We start from the raw sequence: 25,788 nt of genomic DNA, 5'->3' as shown, positions 1-25,788 counted from the left end.
CCACCGTTTACTTGCGGAAAATATCATTGAATTGTATTATGGAGTTGCACTGATAACTGTTTTCACTGACATAACCGGATACTTATATTCGTAAAACACTCATTTCACACAGTACCGAAGCGATGGAAATTTCAACAAAGGTAACGGTGAAATTGATCGATTTAGTTCTTAAACCGTTCTGGTCAGTTTACGGTTGCGCAAGGTGTTATTATAACTTGTCGCGCTTTCTTGCGACTAGCTAATAATCGCAACGCATTTTTGCATTCGCTTAGTTACCTTCAGTTGACCTTGTCTGAGTGAATATCGATAAAGTTTTCTTCCTTTTTGATTCTCTCTATTACAAAACTGAGATTATTAGGTATATCGGGGTTATCATCAATCATTTGGCACTTACATCACTGACATCGAGGCATCGCAGCAATTTATGTTACGTACTTGAATGTTTTTTCAGTACATTAATACTGTTGGAATCGAATTGCACCACGAAAAAAATGCCTTCCAGTTCTAATTTATTGGAAAAAGTGATGCAAATTAGTTAAAAAGTCACGGGTGCTGCAACACGTTTTGGATTACGTAAGACCATCGTTCATTATTCTGACATAACATGGTACGAGAATATTGGATTTTGTGGATTAAAACAATAGCGCGAGATTAGGTTGGGTAAATTGGCCAGTGACATCACGAGATTGTCGGGCTGCTAGAGATAATCGTTTGACACATACAATCGTACTGTATGCGTGATATAAAACCGTGATATATTTTTCAATTATAATTCGTAAAACAAGTTGTCGTGGCGAACAGTTCGTGGAAAACCCAATTACACACAGTTCAATTTATAATATTTCCAACGCGGTGGATGCACGAACACATACCATTATATTATATACATGTGTGTCAAGTGGTCGGGCAATAACGTGATTTACTATCTGCAGCCAACGATTAAAATTTTCGGATTCATTTCGTACTCGCAAAGCCCAATCATTCTTCCCAATAACTAAGATCCTTGGTATTGCGCTCCGGCGAGACGAAGCTTGGAATACGAAATGGGCGCCATACGTCAGAAGTAACATGGCGATTGAACGAAGCTCGTACGATGCCGTTTAGTGAACCGATATTTGTCGTCGACGGAAACTGTGAGAAATCTACAATGCGGAATCGGCGATTTCTAGAGTGTACATTCGTCCTGGTTCTTGTCACCGTTATCATACTTCAATGGATACGATGTAAGTAACAAGCTCAACTGCTTTGTTGTCCGTATAATTGAACCGCGACCGCTTGCCGAGTGAACGGCGTTGGTGCGTCGCGGCATCCAAGGTAGATTCATGGCTCATGGCAGGCGCACTGTCATTGGCTTACCCGAGCCACGTGACCGCTCGAGTGACTCGACTTGGCGGTAATTTTCAAACCTTACATCTAGGCTTCCGGATTCTGAGCATTTCTCTAATGGGAAAGGCTGACAGTGAGTTGAAAAGGTCCGTATTCAAAATGAAGCGACGAAGGCAACTAAATTTTATTTGTTTCAGGGGGGTGATCGCCCTTTCGCGCTATTTAAAGTTCACTCTTAGAATCGTTGGAGCTGTGACACCTGTGTTTTTCACAACATTATGATGTTGTCGTACACGACTGATCTGACATATGCACGATCAAAGTGCGTGTTTTAAGCGTCTAGTAGATAACTTCGGAACTACGCCAAACTCCATGAATGCTGTCATGGCACCTTCTTTTTTCCAGTATATACACGTTTTTTAAATAATCATTGTAACTTTTGTCCTTAGCAGATGTTCAACTTATAACTCGTATAGAGTCTGGGTCGGATATGATTCATTTTAGTTTCTGTGGAAAATATCATACGTATCGTAATAGAATGTCTAGCAAATTTCCTAAAAATCGTAAGAACGGTTTCGAAGTTACCGTGTGAAATGTATTGAAAAACTCATTTCAAGTAAAATGAATGCAAACTTCAAAAATTGTATATCGTTTCTAAGTCTCAAAGCTTTAATTGAAATAGAACTAGTATCCTTGAGCCTGCCTGGTAGCAGCTATTCAAATTCACGTAGCTGAAACTACCAGCGGGCGCTAGTAGCGAAGTGTCCCCCGGCCAGTGCCGAGACAGTCATCGAGCACCCCGCGCATACCTCGAATCGTAAAGGTCATAACTCTGAGCAAATTTTTTAAAATTTATACTCAATTCACTCTTTACCTTGGACAATTGATGAAATGTTATTTAATAAATTTTGAAAAAATCGGTCGCTGCTATCGTCAATTAGGGAATAAAATAACATAAAAAGCTTAAAAAATTAATAACAATTACGGGAGGGCGTGTCTCACGACGATTACTTGCTTCATCAATTGCCCAAGGTAAAGAGTGAATTGAGTATAAATTTTAAAAAATTTGCTCGTAGTTATGACTTTTATGATTCGAGGTATGCGCGGGGTGCTCGATGACTGTCTCGGCCCTGACCGGGGGACACTTCGCTGCTAGCGCCCGCTGCTAGTTTCAGCTACGTTCAAAGTCAGCTTAAAAATCAGACACGAAAGCATGATCACCACTTTGACCCTCTGAAAAAATTATATGCTACACATGAGCATTTATGAATCAATGAATATTTCTATTCTCACAAAATGATGCTTCATTAGCAAAATTAAGCTTCATTCGGTGTCGGACGTAAGTAGTTTTTTTTTTTTAAATTGAATTCAACCTACCTGTTTGCCGTCACCGCATTTTTAGTAGATCCTTATACAAGTCCTTACACGTTTAGTTACACATCCATGGCAATCCATTTTATTGGGTAACAAGTACATCTAAAATACTGTCAGGTACCTACTGGATGAGCAAGAGTGATTAGACTTCACTTTACTTACCAGTAAGCATAAAAGGGCTGGAAAATATAGTGGAATTTGAAGTAACATTTTTCTTCACTGCAGACCTGTTCGTAACTTTCGAATATCGAACATCATTTCCTAAACTGTCTCCAATCGAAAGTTTTCAATGAAGTATGGTTGTTGTCATATTTCTATTAAAACTACTTCGAAAACTCTAGCTAGAAAATTACGTGAATTTTTGATTTTTCAGAATTATCGTAGAATGGAATGATTATGACAGTGTGCTTATTAGGGAGTAAAGGGCAGAAACATTCGGAATGGCGATTTTTATTTTCGCATTGTTACAAATAAATGATCCACAATACAAAGATACCATTTTACACAACATTTACTGATAGTTCAATTGAAAATTTTGTAAATTTTGCCACTCAAGTGCCACGTGTGCTACTCTGAAATTTTTTTACAAAAAGTAATTGATAAAATGGCGGCGTTTTTATTGAAAATATTAATTTTTCTAAAATTAACATTCAAATGTTTATTATCTTATGATTAAAAAACTAAAGTTTTCACATCCTTGTCTGACCATCAGTTCAAAATCAGATAAGGAATAAAGATGTCATAGAAATTTGAAGTCGGTAAAGTACTTCGTTACCCTTTCCAGCCTTGCCCTAAGTAAACCAATTGTCAAGTCCCTTTGGTCAAAACTGATGTTGCGAATTCTCATTTGTCTAGCAATTGTGGGCGGACGTGGCTATGATTACTGTTAGCATTTCCTCTACACTGTTATTCTTTGACAAGATTCTTTTGCGAAGTCTGAAGCTTTTACTTTTGTTCGGACTCACACGCCCTTTTTCTGATAATTTCGAGCCTTCGCAATGTCGTTCCTCGTGCAATATTTCCAAATTGTCATCATCAATGTAATATTTTAACTTCACTCTGTATTATTGCCGTGATCTTTGGGACATTTCGAGAATTGCGTCAACCCCCGTCTTCCGGAACTTTTTTGTTTGATTTGTTTGTCTTCGTGGTTTTTCACCCATTCGTCGTATTCCTTAGAACCACAGCGAGCTTCCCATTGATTACAAATCGCACTCTATATAGTGATTTTATAACAATATCAACTACTTTTTTTGCATAGTATCCATGAGCGATGCGATATCGCGTAAAGATTGAAATCCATCTTTTGTCCAGCTGTCGACTTTGAATACTTCCAAACTTACCGCATCTTTGGAATCTGCATTTTTAGCAGTAATTTCTGAAATCATTGATACGGACATGGCAACGGCAGTAAAATTGCTACTAGCATGGCGCATTCGTTTGATAATTCTGAAATATGTATCGCGAAGATTCACGAGTCCAGGAAAGAACGTGAACCCAAATTCTTTTATTTATTTCGTGATAATATTTTCGATCTCAATTTCCGTGGGACTCGCACCTCAGTTTAAGCCCTGTCTTCGCATGTCTAGCACGACATATTTATTTTTCAAGTAAGCGAGTCCCCGTAGATCGAATTTATCGAAATTCATCTTCTTTCCAGCTTTTACGTTTCACGAATGAGAAAATGACTGTCAACGAAAGAACAGTTGCGAAGCTGATCATTTCATATGCTATTTCACGGTTCACTTCAAACGAACAATCATGACTAGTACTTACTGGCCAATTGTTTTCTAGATTGAGAAAGTCGCCGGACGGTTTCGACGTTTCAGCCTTTTGGATTCTTCATTTATTATCACGTCATACCGATTGCCAATACATTTTCTTTTTTTCGGTCATCCTCAAGTTTTCGCGTTAATCGTAAGCAGTGAGTTTCTCTATCTGCGGTGCGATACGTGCACCTTATTCAAGCAATCGGAGTTAAAGCTCTCGTTTCAGGTTGATTGTGAGCATCGTATCATATGGAAAAATAAGAAGTCAATACGAAAAATATAGAATTAGGGTCGAAATGCTAAATTTGGAATTAGTTTTACTTGGTGGGCCTTTGTAGAAAATGAAGAATGAACCGCGGTGCACGTCGATCGGTATGTCCAAGATGAACACATACGCCTGTGGTGAATATAAAACTTCACTACAATTGGACCTTTCAGATAGTCTATTTAGTTGAGAGACTTATATCTTGCCAGTTCTGCAAAGTTTTCCATCCGGTTAGCCAATGAATAATTTTCCCATCAAATAACTTATTCTTAGTATTCAGTTTTAATATTCGTAATGACATGACGGTGCTTCCTGAAAATGATTGCCTATAACGACATACTTATTACAATTACAAAATGTAAGATTTGCGCTCGAATCTCAATGCTTTCTTCACTACGTCGAAGTTATTATGGTACTCGATATTCTCTTTCGTGTATCATAGTCGATCCACGTCAATCCTTTCTCTATCACAAGTTTAAAGAATACCATTTTATTTCGTTTGGATCCAGCTAACGAAATACACCATTATATTCGCATGTGTGTTGACTACTCTGTTATTGAAGTAGCCAACATAGGTATAGCTGAGAAGAGATGCTCTATAGGTAGAACTACCAATGGGATACAAATCGGAAAAAATTAGGGAATTGTTCTTGAATTCTGACTCGAAAGCTGATTCGTGTGTTTGCTAAAAAATTCGTCGGAGACTCAAATACGGACCACTCTAACGTATATTCATTTACAACCCATGATTGTTGTGATCTACGTACACCTGAATACAGAAAATGATTCGAAGTCGTTTCGAATACGAGTGATTTGGCTGTCAACGAACCTGACAGAACAGAGAGAGGAGGAAAAATCGATTGATAAAATGCCGTTCAAAACTTCATAAAGACTTCACAAATTTCTTTGAATATTTGCGTTTCTACTCGTTTAAAAACAATAGATAAGTACATACTGTTCAGGTTCTATTTAAAGCCTCAAGTCGAAGCGTTTAGGTCTCTTTCTTCATTCCTTTCAGAGGTAAAGGACGGGTTATTACAATTGATAACATGATGAAAATTAAATTTTTTACATAGCCTGCAATCCGATTAAACACTAATTATTAAACAATAAATTTTAGACAAGAATCTGCAAGAAGAATGGTTGTCAGAGCAGAGGAGTACGATAATCCAACGGTTGGACGAAAATGCCAGACAAACTAAGTTGATCTCGGAAGATATGAGAGTTGCAATAAAAAGCATTGAAACGCAGAAGAGAATGTTATTACAAATGCAGGGCAAGGACTATTATCGCAATAAGCCAACGATATACGCGATAACCCCAACATTTGCAAGGTTTGTTCAAAAAGCGGAACTTACTCGGCTGGCGCAGACCTTTGTGCACATCCCAACTTTCCACTGGATACTCGTCGAAGATTCGACGAACAAAACAAATCTGGTTACGAATCTTTTGATGGGCAGTGGGTTGGCCTTCACCCATTTGGCCATCCCTACTCCGCCCAATTATAAACTCGGAAGAAACGATCCGAATTGGAAGAAGCCCAGAGGGGTCGAGCAACGGAACGCGGGCCTCAAGTGGCTCCGAGACAATCTCACGCCCGATGACGAAGGCATCGTATTTTTCGCCGACGACGACAATACGTACTCCATTAAGCTTTTTGAGGAGGTAAACGAGGGGTGTTTCATTTATTTTTGTTGTTTTCACACCGCTAGCAGTCCCAGCATTCTAAATATACGTCTACTTCCTTTAGCGAACCAAAAACTTTTTAATTTTCATTCAGAGACAGCTGAAAACATTCTAAGATTACTATTTTTGTACCTGATTTGCTTATCAAAATAAATGGGGCTTCATTCGAAAATAAAAATTGTTTTTGCCAATCGCTTTTTCATCGAATCAAACGATAATTTTTTGGCCACAAAAAACATTTCCCTCGCCACACATATTTCGTAAAGTCAACAATTCGTTTTTTTTTTTTTTTCTTTAATGAAGAATTTTGAAAGAAAACTCCGGGTGACAATTTGCTTTGTAAATCTTGTGACGCTTCTGCGCAACTTGACGAATAATTTCTTCGAAAATATTTTTTGATTCACCGAAAATACGTTCGTGACTTTCTTCATCCTTCCCCAATATCTTCTATTTGTTACACCGTTCGTATTTCTTCCAAATACTCGGGTTATCGTAGTTTTTCATAGTTTGTTATATCAAACTTTTAAAATTTTTTCTGCATTTTCATGTCTACGCTACTCTGAAATATCTCCTTTTATTCTGAATTTTTCAACAAGTTTTTATCGAAACTAAACAAGTTTTTACTGAAAATCTCTGCACTTCTCGAAAATTACTCTGTTTAAGCTTTTCTATGGGTGTGTGTGTATGTCTTTTTACAACTTCTTCACTGTAAAATTCTTATGGTTTATGAAACTGTCGTCGTTTTCGTGCTGTCATTAAACGTGAAAGCATTAAAATTTTAGTCATTCAATAAAATCATTGTCTGTTCTATGAAGTACTAGAAATTTATTCACGAGGAAGATTAGTGTAACCGGGTGAAAAATGATGAATTTTTCGCATTTTTTTTCTAAAAAACTATCGCGGATATCATATTGATTTTCTTGGGATATAATCATATAAAGGGGCATTTTTAAGGAATAAAAAGATATGTCGTTCTTCGGAAACAATTTATTTATGTGATGGTGGCGTTTAATTTTGTTCGAGGGTAACAGCGGCAGATTGGTAATTGACTGCGGTTATAGCACCGAGCTGAGTCATCTGAGAGCAAAAAAAAAATAAAAATTTACTTGAAAGCAAAGTTAATTACGTAGATATTTTACCTATTGGCAAAAACTTCCATGAAAAATTGGAAAAGACCAATGTAGATCAATAAACTGTAGTAAAGTGTACGGATTCGAACATGCTGTAGAAAACGCCATTCAGTCGTTCAAAATTTGAGTTATCGAGGCGGCCAATTTTGAACGTGTAGTTTCGACAAAAACGAGTCTAAAGCTTCCCAAGAATTCTTGATGCAAATAAGCTAGTTTTTGATATTTTTACGATACTTACAGCCATGCCCGGATTAACCGTAAGACTAAAAGGGCTATTGCCTTAGGCCCTCAAAGTTTTCGGCCCTTCAATGTTCAAAATCAATTTTTTTAAAACGGTACCTAGATTTCCAGAAATTACAGCTCTTCTACAATTCCAGGTCCATATAATATAGCATATGTATAGTAGTTCAATTGAATTTAGTTGATATCTGCTGGTTGTACCAATTGATATTTGTAAGAATTACATGAATATTTAGTAGCTGGAAAAAAGTGAAAGTGTATATTATATAATATATACCGATTAGTTAAGTTAGTGGCATATTTCTTTGATGTAAAATTTTGCAGGAAAATACAGATAAATTGAAGAGGGTTTCATCAGAGAGAAATGAAAAAATACTAAGTAGATTCGTAAATAATGATATAGAATTTTGAAGTAACATTTGAAGAGAAAAACAGAATGATATTAAGACAAGCACAAAAAACATAGAAATTCAATTTTTTTGCAGGTTTTTTGTTATTGTCTTCCCAAACATTTTGCACCGAATGCCATTGTTAAAAGATTTTGTGTAAAAACATCGAGGAATAAAATAATCGACAGATTAGTGCCGCTTTAGAAAAACAAAACTACGGCATTCGGAATACTATGAACTTGTTTGAAATTATGTTTTAAATAATCTTTGGTATATTTTCAGAGACCAATGATCATTCTCCCTAATTTATCATATTGTTACCAGATAATTGTTAAATGATTATAGATGGAAAAGATCAAGCATGTCGGCGTGTGGCCCGTTGGGTTGGTCGGAGGTCTGATGGTCGAGAAACCGATATGCGACGAAGCTACGCGTAAAGTGGTTGGTTTCAACTCGGCATGGAAATCCGACAGACCATTTCCCATTGACATGGCTGGATTTGCGTTCAAGTTGAAGCTGCTTTTCCAACATAAAGACGCTTGGTTCTCATTCGAGATCCAATCCGGTTATCAAGAGAGCGAAATATTGCGACACATAACCACCAGGGACCAGTTGGAACCCCTGGCTGATTGTTGCAAAAAGGTATAATATTAGACACACTACGTACAAAGCTTTTTTTTCGGTATGAATTCGGATACCATCCTATAGGAGTTTCTTTGAGAATGTTAAACCCCACTATTTTTCATTCACTATTTTCGCAAATTTATACATCTCGATAATTATCAGTCGAAAAAACAGGTATATTCGTGGCAAAATTTTGGATACCATTGAATCATTCGATGCGATTTTAGCTGTAGTTCAATTGGTGAGAATTGAGATGTAATTTTCAGTTGAATGTAATAATCATAATTTATAAGAATATTGAAACATGATTTATCTTATCCAATTCGAATAGGTATAAACCTTCGATTTTGTTCACAAAATTTACGGAAGTATGCAAGATTACATGAAAGAATGCAGAGACTGGCAATTCAAATCTTAATTTCGAATTAATTAGATGTAGGTAGAAGGTTTTGTTAGCCATGCATTTTCACACATCAGTTACTTTATTGGAAAATTTGTATCCGTAATTCGTACAAAAAATTATATCAATAATTTTCATTATGTATCAATAATTGATTCTCTGTGGAAGAGTCATTAACGATTCGACAAGGCTTGGTCAATCATCGTCAGGCTGTAAAAATATCTTGGACATTTTATGTTTAACATCTACACATTGTCGTTTTTCAAAAGCTATAGTCAGTTTGTTGTAAAGTTACACCTCACGTGTTAAACTAGGTTTTGTTACACTTGTATGTGATATCATAACTAGCTTAACAAGGAACCGCAATTACTCTCCTGTAATAAATAACCCGAGGGTCGTGACTCAACGTGAAATTGTTATCGATGAAACACATTCCCTTAAAAAAAATTCAAATACACTGTTAAAATATGTTGTCAAAGAATTTTGACTCGCAGCTTTCAAAGATTATGTGATTTTTATTTTCAGGTATACGTCTGGCACACTAGAACCGAGCCACCTAAGCTAAGTGCCGAACAACTTTTGACTAAAAAAGGCAAGAAATCGAACGAGGGTATTGAAGTCTAACGGGTGGACAATTGTAGGCATTTGTAATATTAAAAATATTCAAATACGTATAGCATTCATAATAATATATCATAATAAAAAAAAAAAAATAAAAAAACAGTTGACCCACGAATTGCGGGTTGGACCGTTCGAACAAATAGAACTATTGATGAATGCTTGCAAGACTGCGTAACAAGTACGGTTGTTTCTTACATAGGAGATATTTATAGGGTCAACTACATGTAATAAAAATCTAGTTTTACGTATATGAATAGTTACGTGAGTATGTGAGTGATATCGTAAAATTATGAATTTACGGTGCTTAAAAACTGTTTTTAAATAAAGGTTCCAACAATGTTTGTTGTTAAAGCTATAACTGTTCTTATCTCGCATGCAACCTTCCCCTTTTAGTGCTGTCAAACATTGTAGGATTATTGATAAAGATATGAATCAGGCCTTGGGCCTATAACCGATTATAACTTCTTTTCACCGCATCAAAAAAGCGCCTGGCTAAATCTAGAACTTTTCTGTAATTTTAATTTAGCCATACGGATGCATTTTTTGTTTTATTAAAAAAAAAAGGCGTATCTCTATACAATCGAACTGGTGCTCGTAAATATTCGTGTGATTACAATTTCAAATCGCTGTGACTCGGACAATCAATGGTGTTTTCACTTCGAATTGTGAAGACAATCTGCCAAAACAGTGACAGTTTTAGAAAAATTTATCTTCTTATCAATGTACAAAATACATTACTATGACCCAGGGACAGTTTCAATTCAGGAAGAAAAATTGGTGTAAAATCATAGTCCAAAATTATATAACTTATCTGTGATCGAAACAGGATTCAAAGCTTGATGAAACAAAGTGAATCTGTAGATAACTGAGTTACTTAGAAGTAATTATATTTTGTTTTTATCAGTCAGTCTTCAGGTGTTTGTAATATCCCTTATTCAATATTTGTGTTAATTAAATATGATTTTATTCCTTTTTATTACCGTGAGGTATTTGTTCACTATAAATTGATTAGAGCTGAACAGAGAGACGTGAAATTCGATTAATACGGTTATCTGTTTTGAAAATGGTTCAATTTTTATTGATTTTTTGTAGTTTTTTTTTTGATTTTTTTTTTTTTTTTGTCGCATACAGAAAAAGCATACATAAAAAATATGCCTTATATCTACAAAACCTTCTAATATTACAAGTGTGTAAGTTTCAATCAATATAATAATCATATACATGTATTTATATATATTTACCTAAGATGTTTTCTGGAAGATGCGTGTTTAATACTTTTTTGTCTTTTGGGAAGCCGCACGTACATACTTTTATGGTAACAGATTAAAAAAAATAGCTGCATATCTTTTTGTTTTGAATTTCCTAGATTTTGGCGTGTTCTTTATTTATCATTAACATTACTATTTTATAATTCTTATCGTATGCAGGTATTTTATTGTTTGACATAGCCGTGTGGGTGTATACCGTCAATCAGCATGCTCGATCACTTACAAGCTAATATATGTATATATAAGTACTCTATTATATAGTATTTGGCAAAACTGTTGTCATATACCTTACGTAAAAAAGCTACCTGCGCACCATATATGCATTCGCTAGAAATTGAAAACAATATAAAGAACTGGTAGAAAAGTTGCTTGTAGGTATATAATGGGCAGTGATCAATTTTCGATCATTACCGAAATATCGACATTTCATGCAAATACATATAATGCACGCGAGTTTAAAGACTAAACTTTATATATCCCACTGGGTTTTCCCGTCCGAAGCTGGTTACATTACATATATAATTTTGATATATTATATATTTAATATAATCGTAGTTCCCCTCATCTCCCGTCCTTCTCCCATTAGGGTGGAGAAAACGTTCATCAAGCATTTACAAAAACTTATCACAATTTCAACTGTATTTTTGCAAAAAAGCCTTATTCCCAATACACTATAATCTAATGCACAATGATACAATGACAATGAACTGGTATCCCCGCCAAAATCGCCCATTGACCTTTAAACTTATTGTTCATGGATGATACAAAATACCTTTTCCGATGAAAAAGTCATTTGGCGATCAGAAGTCTTAAAATAATAGGATCAAAAAACTTGACAAGCATCTTTGAATCGTGTCAACAACTTTCTTATCTCTTTCGTATTTTCCAAAATATGTTCACCCCGATCGAGAGAAACCACCGACGAGTAAATTAAGGCATAGTTCGAGGTCGATTTCCCTGGGATTAATCAATGAATGTAGGAAAATTTTGCGTGAATAAATCGCCTGATAAATGCCAAAAGGGCTTATTACAGCAGTTAGATAGGGTTTTGTGCTAAAATGACGGAAAAAAAATTTTTTTTTGCCATTAAACTTGGAATCGCTTAAAACGTAAAGATGTAAAAAAAATTCTTTGATGTACTAACGCCAAAAAAGCGTATGTTTAAGATATACGCCCTTTTGGCTTTGCAAAGCAAAAAGGACGTATAATTTTATACAAGTCCTTTTGGCATTTGTCACGCGAAATATCTAATGATAAATCTTGTGGGGGTCTAGAAAATGTCATTATACAGAGTGCTTATACAATATTTAATTGTGATGTATATATGTATATAAGTATACGTATACATTGTATATATATATATACATACATCTAGAGAGATTTTTTCGTCAATTATTTTAGGTTATACGGTACGCGTTATATAATGTTAGAGATGTATTATATATATACCTATATATATAATACACGATTACAATTGAGAAAAATATATCTCAAGTTATTACGATATTATGGTTGCGATTTGAAAATAAGATATTAAAAGTAATAAAACGAAGGAAAGGAGGAATTATGATGCATACAGTACGATATCAAATTAAAATCTAAATACAACGATTAACCATTAGTTATACAAGTTTTACACATCACATATTTAGGGCCGTAGATAAAATCAACTGGTTCATAATTACGGTATAATTGTACATAATATAGAAGTACTTATCGGCCATTTGAAATAAGTAACTTTTCGTGATTACATAGCGTGCTCAAAGTAATCATTTATTAAAAATTAAGATTGATAAACAAGTAAACTACTCAGTTTCCAGGAAATGAGACAGATATCTTAATTTACTTAAAGAAATCAGTCTTCAAAGAAACGACAGATGATATTAGAGCAATAATTAATTATGGAAAGTGGACATTCTGATTAACCGTCACTCCATTTGAACAACACTTATGGTACATAAATACAGGTTACACATTATATAAGAATGCTAATTAAACTTGTGTGATTCATTTTCTTCTTTCAATTTTTGTATCTCGAAATATAAATGTGATTAAAAAAAACTTTCATACGATCTTCATATACATATAATATCTATGAATAATGGTGATTTTGTTTTCTTCTGCTTCATCACTATGAAAACTATGCATTTACATATGTACGCATAGGTTTGTATTCTTACATTGTTATATGTGCATAAGTTAAGATTTACACATCATGTATATATAATGCAAATAATTGTAGGTACGATTCTTCAGAGAAATACTTCTATTATCATTGTTAGCATTATCATTACTTCACCCCATCATCTACGAAAGCGCAGATGATTATTTCTATTATCCAGCGTACTAAACTGTTCATACACCTATAAAATATAATCCTGTGTTTCTGCAAATTCGTTATCAAAGAACATTAATCACATAGCGATTTAATACTTTGATATCCAAGTTATGGAAATTACTGTCACGCAAGTTAGTTCTTTCCTTACTTCCGTCCATGTGTTTATTTGTCCTTTAGCCCAATAAAAAAAAAAAACCTATATTGCATCTATCGATAAACTGTAATTCTAATGTAGTCTTTGCAAAAGTTTACGGTTGTAGTTTATTACAAACAGGAATATTTTTGATTCTGAGCTACCACCTAAATGTTAAACACAAGGCCGACAGTTCCTGATTTTCTTATTTTATCTTAAATGAGTATCAATTAAGTATTTTATATACTATATGCGATTAAGACTCGATCAATTCTGACACTATGAAGCTCGATTAAAAGGAGATGGACGTAAGTCTTACATATTAATAGCAATCTAAGAGGGTGAGACTAAAGCAGTCTTACTTTCGATACAATATTTTTGACAAATATTGATTGGAAATACAACACGTATATGTACAGAGTATATCCCTTTTATCCTTCTTCACGAAAATTGCGAAACGTTTTCACGACAATTTCAATCATCATCGTGTGTTTGGAGTTTATTTCATACTTGTTTTCATTTCATGCGAAAAATTTAACTCAAATTTTTATTCGTATATCTACCTCAACACGCGAACTTTAATTAAAGTTATCTTAGTAAAACATACGGGGACTTACATTTTAATCATCCTAGCGGAATAAATCTCTGGAACTGGAAGAGATACACAGAACTTGAAAGGCTTCAACGGCAAAAGCTAATGTTGATATGAGTTTACCTGTAGATATTGTCACTTACACAAATATCGAATTTTTGCAAGTAATTCCTAACTTACAATAAGTAACCAGTATTTTAACTATGAGCAGCGATGGCGGGATTGAAGGCAGATACAAAAACAACCATCTTTTACACCACATAACTCGAGGCAAGTGTCCACAAAAATTAGGTGAGAAATTATTGTCAATCAATTTTATTTATAAATGGCGATAAATTCAAAATTCCATTCTACTAGTCTGATAGAAATAAAAAAATCTCAGTGATGAAATTGAGAAACCAGATGATGTTTAAAAGAGTTTCGTTACAAGCAAATGTTCAAACATCTACTGCACATACATTTTCATTGTGGGCAATTTTTTTCTAGTGTATCTAGTGCCACAGACTATAAATTGTAGTATAGAATTACGAATTAATTGTGTTTTACTAATAAAATAGATTACTTAATCATTTTTAATCCGATTTTCGAAGACTCTCCTGTGAAACTATAATGAAATTATATTTTTTTATTTCTCTTGAATTGTCTCTGATTCATAATTTTTAAATCAGGAATTATTTGAGAAACTCGAGAAGTGGTAAGATTCAAAATTCTCTTCATGTTAGATTTATCATTTTTCTTTAAGGTCTTTCAACTTTCAAAGAAAACTTCCCTGTATCTCTTTTAGTTTTCGACATGTTTTCCTAGGGTGAATAAAATAGGTACTTGCAGGTTATATCGAATCACAACTGTTCAAAGAAATCCCCTTTCTCAAATACATAAAATGGTATTACGAGTTCGCTTGTTTCGCTATTTCGTCTCTCCCTCTTGCTATTTTCTATTCTGATTCTATCTTCAAGAAGGCATAGTTCACTGTCGAAAAACTGAACGCTCGAATAGACAGAACTTTGATTAGGATTACAAGGGTTACAGAGATTTTCTCAACAGCATTCAAGTCTTCAACTACATTCAAACTGCTTCAAACATTTCGAGTAAAAATTTTATACAAGTAGATCAATCGACTTGGTTGATAGCTGATGCTTAACGTATTTGATTTGTGCAGCTGAACATTTACGATCAGGGTACAGTTGACAAAATTCAGTTTCAAATTCGATGACAATTATTCATTTTTGCATCTATTATGTTGTCGTTAAACTTAATTCAATTTTATATTTTTGTTGGTGATATTTGAACTGTGTCGGAAGTGTCAAAAAGGAAAACAATAATAGAAAATCCAAGAGAGTTGATAAAATAACATATTATTAATAAATATTTCACAATCTAGTACGCCGGAAGAATATCTAGACAGCTGAGTCTTTACCCACTAAGCCAGTTTTTGAGACAGATGTCTTTCCATTGAAATTAACAGACGTCTCTCGTCGCAGACCCGAATCGATGATTGGTGTAATCTTTTTTTCCTCCCTAAGAGGCTCTTTCTCTTCTCTGAAACCATTGAAATAGACATTTTAGTTTAAGAACAGTGATAAAGTATACAAAGTATCAAATTGCAGGGTACGCCGAGAGAAGATTTGTTAAACGTACCAAATAAATTTTGTTGAATAATGGATTCGTCACAAGTACTTTTTACTTTATTGAAATAACCCGTGTTTGATTTAATAACGCCAATTATCGCTGTTCTGTTACATCAAGTGAACATTTATTGTTGTAAACAAACATTGTGTCATAACATTTGACTGAATTCAATAAATGTCCGTTATCGCAACAAATCTATTCTCTCTGGATATACCTATGCAGATAATCATTTTATACGGTGAATACGAAACAATCAAACTGATGCGACATCCAATGCGTGCATCATGCTAATGAAATTTTGAAGAATGATTACTAACGGTATTTGATAACGATTGTGACAAAAAGATGAAGATAGAATTCAACATATGAGCAACGTCATTGCGCTGTCCAACTGCAGGTTATTTAAAACAGAGCCACGGGCGATTATTCGAAGCAAACATGAATATGCTTTGAAAACAATCAGTATTAGTATTTCTAAATGTAGACATATATAGATTTGTTGTAAATCATTTCGTGAGCATTATTAGAGATAATCATGCAAGTTGCAGTTACATACAAAAGGGAGTATTTTTGTAATTAATAATTCTGCACATTATATATTTTTACAACAGGATTTGTACTTGAATTGTAAGTTCCATACAGTTGAAAAATAAAAAAATCTACCGAAATTCAGCGTCCTATGCAATATGCAGACATTTTTTTATTCTTTAATCTGATTTTAACAGACTTGTAATAGAAGTGAAAATATTTTACTGTATTCAACCGCACAATATAAAATATCTACTGCCCAATTTTAAAATATCAAAAAAGCACCGCAACAAACATATTTAAATAAGTAAGTCAATCTAGTGATTATACTTTTTATATTAGTAATCGAAAGTATCATCTGAAGGCTTGTCGCTAATTTATTTATTCAGTGCTGTTTTATCTGTTGGGTTAAATCCTTATACAACGTTCAAAAAGAAACCAAAGACCAAAAATGAATTAAAAAAAAAAAAAAAAGCATGCGGCATTGCCAAAGCTTGAGCGAAATTATGATGGTGTCCAGCTATAATGAGCAGATTATAAGAAGGCTTATCAGGCTAACAAAATACATGTATATTATATTGGTATGTTATAAGACAAACGAAGGTGGTTCACGGTTGGCGGCTTATATTAGGCGAGATTTATCGATAAGACATTAATACAGGCATGCTGATATTATTTGCCATTATGTCGAAGTTTCGATCAATCAAGCCTGATCAAATTTTGCAGCGATGAAAACCCGTTTGGCTTTTGGTGAGAACGAAATGGTGAAATCATTACTGAGTATTGTATTAATCCATTTGTTTACTATTGAGCCCATTTCGATCAAGGTTGCCAGATCCAAACTTCAAATGTATTTGCTGCACATACATATTGTAATCAGCTGATACTGTTACTCTGCAGGTAATTCTCATAATTATAAGTTCATATTTGTTTCTTCATCAATTTAAAAATTTTCAACAAATCAAGAACCATAGCAGATTATCACTTCTATTCTTCTATGCATACGATAGTCTTGGATTTTAAGCCAAACTTAATTTTTATTGTAAAGGTACATGCTAAATATGCAAACTCAATAAAAAAAAATAAAAAATTTAATCACAAAAAGTTAAATAAATCAGCAAAAAAAAAAAAACGGAAAAATTTCATGCTAATTTGAGTATTTTTTATTCTTACATAACGGTATGTTTGACTAATTTAATCGTATTTTTTCCACTGCCTGAATCTGACATCGATGTTACACCGGCGACATTCGCCATTTTTTGGTCACAATATGGCACGGGAAACCGCCAACTGTACAAACTATGGTCAAAAGGAGAAAAATAAAATAAAATCTTCAAAATTTATACCTTTGACGCAATTCCTTTGTTTTCTTTACAGACAATATAAAAAGAATTATAAAACTGCAAATTTCAACTGATGATAGATACCGTGGAGTACAACATACATTTCAATTGGAGAAGTAATTTCATTTCTTCAATTAGAGGGTTTTACAAAAAATCATAGCTCAGATTTTTTAGTTTCAATGCGTTGTATTTGAATTTACTTCTTTTCTGTACTGTGATGGCATTTGTACCAAGTTTCGTTTGACTAATATCAGTTCCACACTTCAAGCCTATAATTTTTCACTTGTTACACATATTTTTAGAAAAATTCAAGTTCACATTAGAAAATTTCACCGTCTGCAAATGTGAATTACCCATATCAGATTTCCATCTTATTGCGACGCTGAATTTGCATAGGCAAAATCTTCTCAACTCGACGAATTTACTCAGCATCGTAAGGAAAAACTATTTGATTCGAAGGAATTATGCTTATTATGCCTCTGTTCAGAATATTCACATGTACAACAGTTAGTTTCAAAATATTTGTATCGATATATGTGTAAATGTTGAATGAATTACAAATGAAACATGAATACTTTGATAATTAGGATGTATCAGTATTATGTATACATAAAAGTGAGAGTGAATATCATTACGATAAAGAATGAATCTTATACATGATATGATAGCGCTAGACTTGCCAAAGCATAACGTATATAATTTAATGGTACACGAAAATATAAAAATGTATATAGAACAGAGAAAATTAAACAACAAAATCACTATCCCCCTTCTTCATTTTCTTTGGGAATTGTAAAAATATTTTTAAAAATTTTCTCGCAAGGTCTTTCTTACCTTCCAAGTTTTGCATCGTCCTCATCGACTGGTTTTCTTCGGGACCTTTCACACACGTAAAATATGATTCCTGAAATGGGTAGTTTTTTTTATAACAGACGTAACACTGCAGACAGTAATGATAATAATTATTTTTAAACTGCAACGTAAATAAACAGAGTGATGAAATTCGAGTAAAGTCAAGTTTATATATCTCTGACAGGTAAGGCTGAATGTCATAATATTTAGACAAGGATGAATTGGTTATCGTAACTGTCATCAACACTCATATTTGAAATTTAACTGGACCATGATGTAGAAGCTCCATGCCTGAATAACATTAACCACATATATCCATTAACTCACACAGTTTTCATCAGTGGCAGATATATGTAACTTGTACGTACGTAATATGAATATCAATTAATTTGAACAATAGTTGCAGTGCGCAATGGGGAAAAAATTTAGCGAATATTTTCCCTAAAGGATTAGTTCAATACAGAATTTCGTTAGATCGAACAATTTGACATGTAGAAAATACGAGTCCAGGTCAACTTGAAATAACACTGATAGTAACGCAAGAGGGGAAAACAAAAACTGTTGTATTATTGTAAGTAAAATGAATAGTTTCCAATCAACGGTATTCATGGAAATAATTATGCACGCTGACAATTTATTTGTCAATGGGAAAGTGCATTACGTTCGTAATAAGAACACAGTAATAGTTAGATTTACAGCTAAAGTGTGTCTCTCATTCCCCATTGAAGCATAGTAAGTGGCAGCGAGGAGAGCAATCTTGAATTAAATTTCTACATATGAGATTGTTCATCTTTTCTCCTTTCGATATTTTACTGTGTTGTATAAGTAAAACTAACCTGTTTTATTCGCACAGCAACAGATAACGTCGATAATGATGATCAGGATAAAAAGAACAGCAATAACGATCCCAATAATTGCTGCACTGGAGATGAGGGGCCCCTCGTGTTCCGTCACTTTGATAACTTGAAAGGAAATACAAGTGGAGTCAATACTCGTCAAATGATTTAAACTTAACAGTTGATGCTTTGCAGTATATACAATACATACACATTGTACATAGTTAGTGCAAAAGCAAATAAACAATGTTTGGTGATTTGATGGTGTGAACATCATATTATAGTACACATATAACTTGTATAACGAAGTGCACATGCAATTACATACATATATATACACACATATATGTATGTAAGGCTGTTTCAGAAAAAGATAATTTACCATTTTCCACCGTGGCAACCCCTACAAGGTTTGTTTTGGTTAAAGGAAATATTCTGTCAAAAGATGAACATTCCACGTTATGTGGAAGATCGTGCTGTTTTGGTTTTTCGCTTTTTTTTAAACATTTTTTTGAATTTGTGAAGATACACGTTGAGCGCTTTAATTATTATTTCTTTACTGACATTTATATTGAACCCAAATATCAGGATCCATAACACAAAAATATATGAACCGGGGATCTTGTCAAATCATATTTCATATTAAATTATAACTATTTCATGAGATTGAATTAATAATGAAAAAGTCGTTAGATAAACTTCTTAAACATGAACTGGAAACTTAATATTACAAATGGGTGTCTTCTTTGTGATCTAAATTGATATTATAAATGGTGTAGGTAATAAAAAAAAAAATTTGATTCGCGATCTTTCATAAATTCAAAAAAGTGTACAATAGTGAAAAATCAACTGAGCGCGATCTTCCGTGTAACGTAAAACGCTCACTTTTTGACAGAAACTTTCTTTTGAGAACTTTTTAGCGTGTGCGATGGTAAAAAATCGTAAATTATTTTTTTCTGAAACACCATAATGTATATGAATGAGATTGGTATGCATATGCTGATACGGTTATGTTACTCATATTACTCATAGATTTTGTTTACTTCGATCTGAAATTGACTTGCGACAAAGAAAAAGAAAAATATTCTTTTGTTTCGACATACAGATATCACGACGTGCATAGGCATGAGTATTGAGCATGTGTAGTACTCCTATCCTTACCGACCGAGCGAACTGACCCCTATTCCTCCTATATTAAATAAACCAATGATCGGCAAGGGTTCAAATTTTGACGGTGTATCGCTCTTTCGTGGCGGAATTCGTTATATTTTATTTTACTCTTTATTCTTTCCAGAATTGCGCAAAGTATCTCAACTACGCACTTTTTGGCCCCTGAATTGCGGGAAATGTGGGAATAGTAACGTGTTATAAAAAACCAAACTTTTTTTTTTCACGATTTGCGGGATATCAGTAACTTTGCTGAACTCTGCTATAAAAAAGCGTGCACCTTCGAAATTCTAACGATCTCTGTTTATTTGTTTATTTAAAACAAGAAGAAAGAGGGCCAGTTTGCTGGGTCGGTAAAGGTAGGAGTAATACATACCCAATGCAATTTTCGTTAAACGTACATGACACGTATTACGTATGTGCAAGATCTTAGAGATTTTTATTTGAACTTATTTGCTAACAACTTTTTTTTTAATGGTGACATTATAATGTTATAAGATATAAAGAAGAATTAAATATCACCAAACACGTTTTATTTTTTTAGTACCTGAAAGGGTGCCAAAATCCGTCTTTATCAAAAACAGAACCAAACCAAAGTCTAATGTATAGATAAGAGTAGGGTTTACTTTTCGTTTACTTGTGTGTATGTATTGTTGAGAAACAGAGGAATGATGTGAGTGTAATGTAGCATGAACAGTGAAAAATATTTATAACATTAATCATAGTAAAAATAATAGTAATATAAAAAAGAAAGCGATAAATCATGTTGTTAGATATGCCAAAAGCCGAAAAAGCCCATTTTCTTTGTGTTAATCTACACTAGACTATTCTAACAATCTTATCGTTTGTTTGAATAGCATAATTCGAAAAAAATATAATTTTTCTTTTTTGAAATTCTTATTACGTAAGTGCAGATATTTACCAGTTTCTGGTCGCGGTGTATTCGCCACAGGAAAAAAAAGCAGGTAGGCAAAAAATAAAGGAGACGGCCGTCAAAGAAACCATCTCAAATCGATCAGAAATAAGACAATTGACGAGTCGATAGGCCTTTCGTACGCAAGCGGAAAATATTTGACTTAAAACCGTGTATCGAACGTAAATATTAAAGAAATAAAAAAAATTAATAAAACAGAAATAATGAGAGAATATAATGAAATATAACCGACAGGCTTGTATGAAGTTTATATAACGGTGAAACGAACAACTTGAACTGGCTTCTTCACAGCTGACGTGATCGGACATTTCACTGGATACATATATATTTTCGTATATGTACAATATATTCCACAAAAAAGTATATATTTTATTTATCTACCATAAATATGAGTGTTGCATGTATGTAATTGTTTTTGTATGCTTATGTCTTATTGTCATCAGCAACGTGTTTGAATTATTTCATCTAGGGTTTTAAAATGCCAAATTAAATCAATTTCGTAATCCGTGAGTTGTTGATCGTGTAGGTATAGTTGCCATTTTAATATATGTTTATGCAGGTAGGCAATCTCTACATACCATAGCGCTCTAAAGTATTCTGACAATATGAAATTCGTTGTTATTTTGATCCGTCATGTTTCTCACTTTTCTTTACTTTAATTTTGTTTTCCAGCGAACAAGAGTTGATTTTCTGCAATTACGTAGCGCATCGAATATTGTTTGATAGCAAATATTGATTCTCATGTTTTACGTTTGTTTATAATTAATCCAATTGCTATTTTCGTAAAAATAATTTTTAGCGCTACTGTATATCTACGTCAATGATCTTTCAAATATTGGAACAGGTGTCGTGGCTTCAATTAACGATTCCATTTTCTTTTTAGTAAAAAGTGTATTATTCTTTCATTATATATTTTTAATTACTTTGTGCACATGCCCTCATTAGCCAGTTTCATTCGATACAATGGTTTCCACCAAGTATTACACAAATTTTCTCGAATTCGGAGATGAGCTGTTTTTTTTTATTTTATTGCCTTTGAGCGAAAATTACAATATGATATAGTGTTACGCATATAATTGTATAATATGCATGCCACGTATTATAGTACAATATACCTGCTGTGTGTACTGTAGCGTCATTTGTTATTACCCAATTCAACGTTTTGACATTTGGTGAGATTTAAGAATGAGAAGATAGAAATCGAAACGTTAGGAAAAATCAAAATGCAATTTATTATAATCGTAAGGCAGAATGGGCGCAAAAAACTTAAAAAAACACGAGTTTAATATCTCTGTCAAATTTTATATGTACTTTTAAATTTAACCTCCAAGTTACGTTTCTTTTATATCGGCTTAAATTTGTTACAAGAAAATATTGAAAGGAAAAGAAAGATTTTCTTCATCGATAAAATGATATATATTGTGTAAAATGATATTTGAAACTAATTAGATTTCGATAAGATGTTCGTTGTTAGATTATGGAAATTGCGTCATTGTCCCATAAAGTCGATGGCTAATTAATTTGTTCTTTCGTGTGCAAAATTCTTTCTATGTATGCATTTACGAGTATCGAGTACAACAGGCGCATGGTGTGGATGTACATTGATTGTGTCAGAAGAATAGATTAAAAAATACAGAAAATAGTAGATACACAATTATAACAAATCAAGAATCGAAATAATATTGGTTAATGTTAAATAAATGATTGTTTATATGATATATATTTATATATATATATATATACATATGTGTAGGCAAGTAATAATCGATTTACGATACCGTATGGTCCTGATTGCGAAGTGTTTGGAAGTTTATACGCTACTGTGAACTTAGATACAATATCAATAATAATAACAATAATAATAACAAGAATAATAATAATAATAATAATAACAATAATAACTGTTGGAGCGGTAATAATGATGAAAATAACAAGAATAATTATAATAACAATACCATTGCGAATGCGCAATAGTCGTACAATGTTATTATAATAAAGACAATGATAAATTATAGGAGTATTGCCAATGTATAAGCAGCACACATACATACATATTTAATGCTTGGAGAAAAAAAGTAAACGGAATACAAAAAAAATGTATATTGAGATTGTAAACAAGAGATTACTAGTAACATGTGTAAGTTTTGTGAGAAATAATAATATAATTATTGTATAATATATACCACGTATAAATACATATACATGTGTATATATATATGTGTGTGTGCGTGTGTGTATATATATATACACATATATTATACATAACGTTTCACAGATCATGCGCAGTAAATAAAACACATATATAATATGTAGGATAGGTACGTGTATATATACTAATTATTTTAATCTAGTCAAGCAAAACTATATAGTTAGAAAGTTCCCCATGAACATACATTCAATTTTCTAAGAAAAAAAAAAAAGATAATAATAATGATCATAATACGAGCCCAACTACTCTCTATATTAATTAACGATTAATGGCTTTCGTCTGTACCTTCGTTCTTCCTTCCTTAATATTCTTTTTTTTATACGATCGTCATTTCATTATCCTTGTGCACAGTATATTACAAGAGCAACATTTATTCATATGAACTAGAATGAAACGGTCGGTGTGCCGTTACGTTGCTTAAAAGGAAAAAAAAAAAAAAAATTATAGAAAAAACGAGAAAAAAAAACACCCGAATCTTTGGTTCCAACATTAAACAACATTGCACAGACGATAGCCTTGTACGTATGCATATTATACATGAACATGAACATGATAAGAATGTATAACTCCAGTTAACTGAATGAAAAAGAAAAAAAAAATAAGAAGAAAAGGATATAAATGATGCAAATAACCAATTTTAGCTTTTTGTCTAATATGCAATAAAAACGGATTTTGCACAAGAATGGTTCATTAGTTTCTGTTTTTCGTATCTTTTCTTTTTCCGTTTTTCAACGTACGAAAGTCACACATCGTAAGGGTATTAATTTTCATTGAAGGTACACCTAACGTATAACAATGAAAATCATATACATGATATAAGTAAAATGAGCATTCAATTTTAGTATATAGTGTATATTCATAAATAACGAAAAACGGAAAAATAAACCAAAAACGAAACGAAAGATCGAAGTCAAAATCAAATCCGAGATATGTTATTAGAATAAGCATGTAATATATGTATATATGATGAGAATTGGTATTCGAATTTAAAAAGTAGGTATAATAAAATTCGAGTTTACGAATGAGAAATTCAAGTCTCCTTTTTTTGTTTTTTTTGTTTTGTTTTATACAATGGAGGTATTTGGCAATATAAGGCAGTAGTAATTATTATTCTTCGTATCGTAATTGTTACAACAGATAAAATACGTACCAAAATATTTATTGTATATATAGAACATGTTTGTATGTAACTTTCTCTCCGTTTCTCTGGACGAAACGGACGCGTAGAAGTAACTAACCCGGAGTTGGAATGGTATATCTGAAATTTAACGCGAAACCTTTCCACCTCTCTTCGTCGTGGTTCCAGGTGAACGAGACCTCGTGATCAACGATTCACGCATCACCTGCTAACACGCCGAGGAACTCCATTGTACAACTCACAGACAATTCACAGTTAGTTACCAGTGCACGCATTTCACAGTCATACTTGAAAAATAAAAACGCCCTCAAAGTAATTTTTCATATTCGTGTACATTCACAGAGCAGGAGAACAAAAAAAATTCACGAGACCTCGTAATCCCATATTTATTCCAACAATCAGGGGTGGTTTAATTTAATAATAATTTCGAGAATTCGTAGTTCGTTAAATCGATTGTTTTGTTGGGAAATATGAAATGAAATTTGTTTTTCAGAAACAGTGAAATTACCATTTAAGAACGTAAATTTAATTTAAATTATCACTGAACAATTTTTTTCATATATAAACTATAATTTGATCGCAAATTTTGACAACAATATTTGAATCGATTTTGTTGAAGGTTCGGTACGTCCAGGCAAATAGTTACAATACGTGACTAATTTTCGTTGTTATCGTTCATTAAATTTCCTGTCCGTAAAATTTAATGAATTTCAATCGATTCAATTCAGATATATTTAAGCATCATGTTAATGAAAGTATGAAAAAAGAAATTTACAAGTTCTATGATCTACAGACTTTATCTGATGAAGGTTTCTACAAATAGGGATTAATAAATGTTCTCGCGAACTTTTGTCTTTGCTTATGCGAATGGACACGACAGAAAAGGCGTTTAATATTACACTTTGAAACATGTATCGAACAAGTATGTTACGGTTCAATTTATACCAACGACGAAACCCGCGGTGTATTGAACAGCGTTCTAATTTGTAGAATACAA

At 33.1% G+C, this 25,788-nt stretch overlaps 2 protein-coding genes across 5 annotated transcripts in view; one reads left to right on the top strand and one right to left on the bottom strand.

Annotated features, from left to right (window-relative positions):
• The first annotated feature begins 464 nt into the window (after positions 1 to 464).
• Positions 465 to 10,149, top strand: LOC124185831 (galactosylgalactosylxylosylprotein 3-beta-glucuronosyltransferase I). The gene is made up of 4 exons (XM_046576975.1): positions 465 to 1,223; positions 5,855 to 6,399; positions 8,525 to 8,821; positions 9,729 to 10,149. Exons 1-4 carry the CDS (start codon positions 1,094 to 1,096, stop codon positions 9,825 to 9,827), a joined length of 1,071 nt encoding a protein of 356 aa, XP_046432931.1. The 5' UTR covers positions 465 to 1,093; the 3' UTR covers positions 9,828 to 10,149.
• A 736-nt stretch (positions 10,150 to 10,885) lies between these two features.
• Positions 10,886 to 25,788, bottom strand: part of LOC124185830 (fasciclin-2) — an 87,001-nt gene continuing 72,098 nt past the window's right edge. For 3 of the 4 annotated variants that reach the window (XM_046576970.1, XM_046576971.1, XM_046576973.1), the window contains 4 exons: positions 19,344 to 19,469; positions 18,490 to 18,559; positions 17,486 to 17,611; positions 10,886 to 15,694 (listed from right to left, as the gene is read on the bottom strand). In XM_046576970.1, coding sequence (XP_046432926.1) covers positions 15,553 to 15,694; positions 17,486 to 17,611; positions 18,490 to 18,559; positions 19,344 to 19,469 — 464 coding nt within the window. In that variant the 3' untranslated portion in view covers positions 10,886 to 15,552. The remainder of the gene's footprint in view (positions 15,695 to 17,485; positions 17,612 to 18,489; positions 18,560 to 19,343; positions 19,470 to 25,788) is intronic. The other variant, XM_046576972.1, reaches the window with a different exon arrangement.

This window comes from Neodiprion fabricii, chromosome 6 (genome assembly GCF_021155785.1).
Source record: "Neodiprion fabricii isolate iyNeoFabr1 chromosome 6, iyNeoFabr1.1, whole genome shotgun sequence".
Classification (NCBI taxonomy): Eukaryota; Metazoa; Arthropoda; class Insecta; order Hymenoptera; family Diprionidae; genus Neodiprion; species Neodiprion fabricii.
The sequence above is the reverse complement of the archived record's forward strand: the minus strand, read 5'-3'. Positions and strand labels throughout refer to the sequence as shown.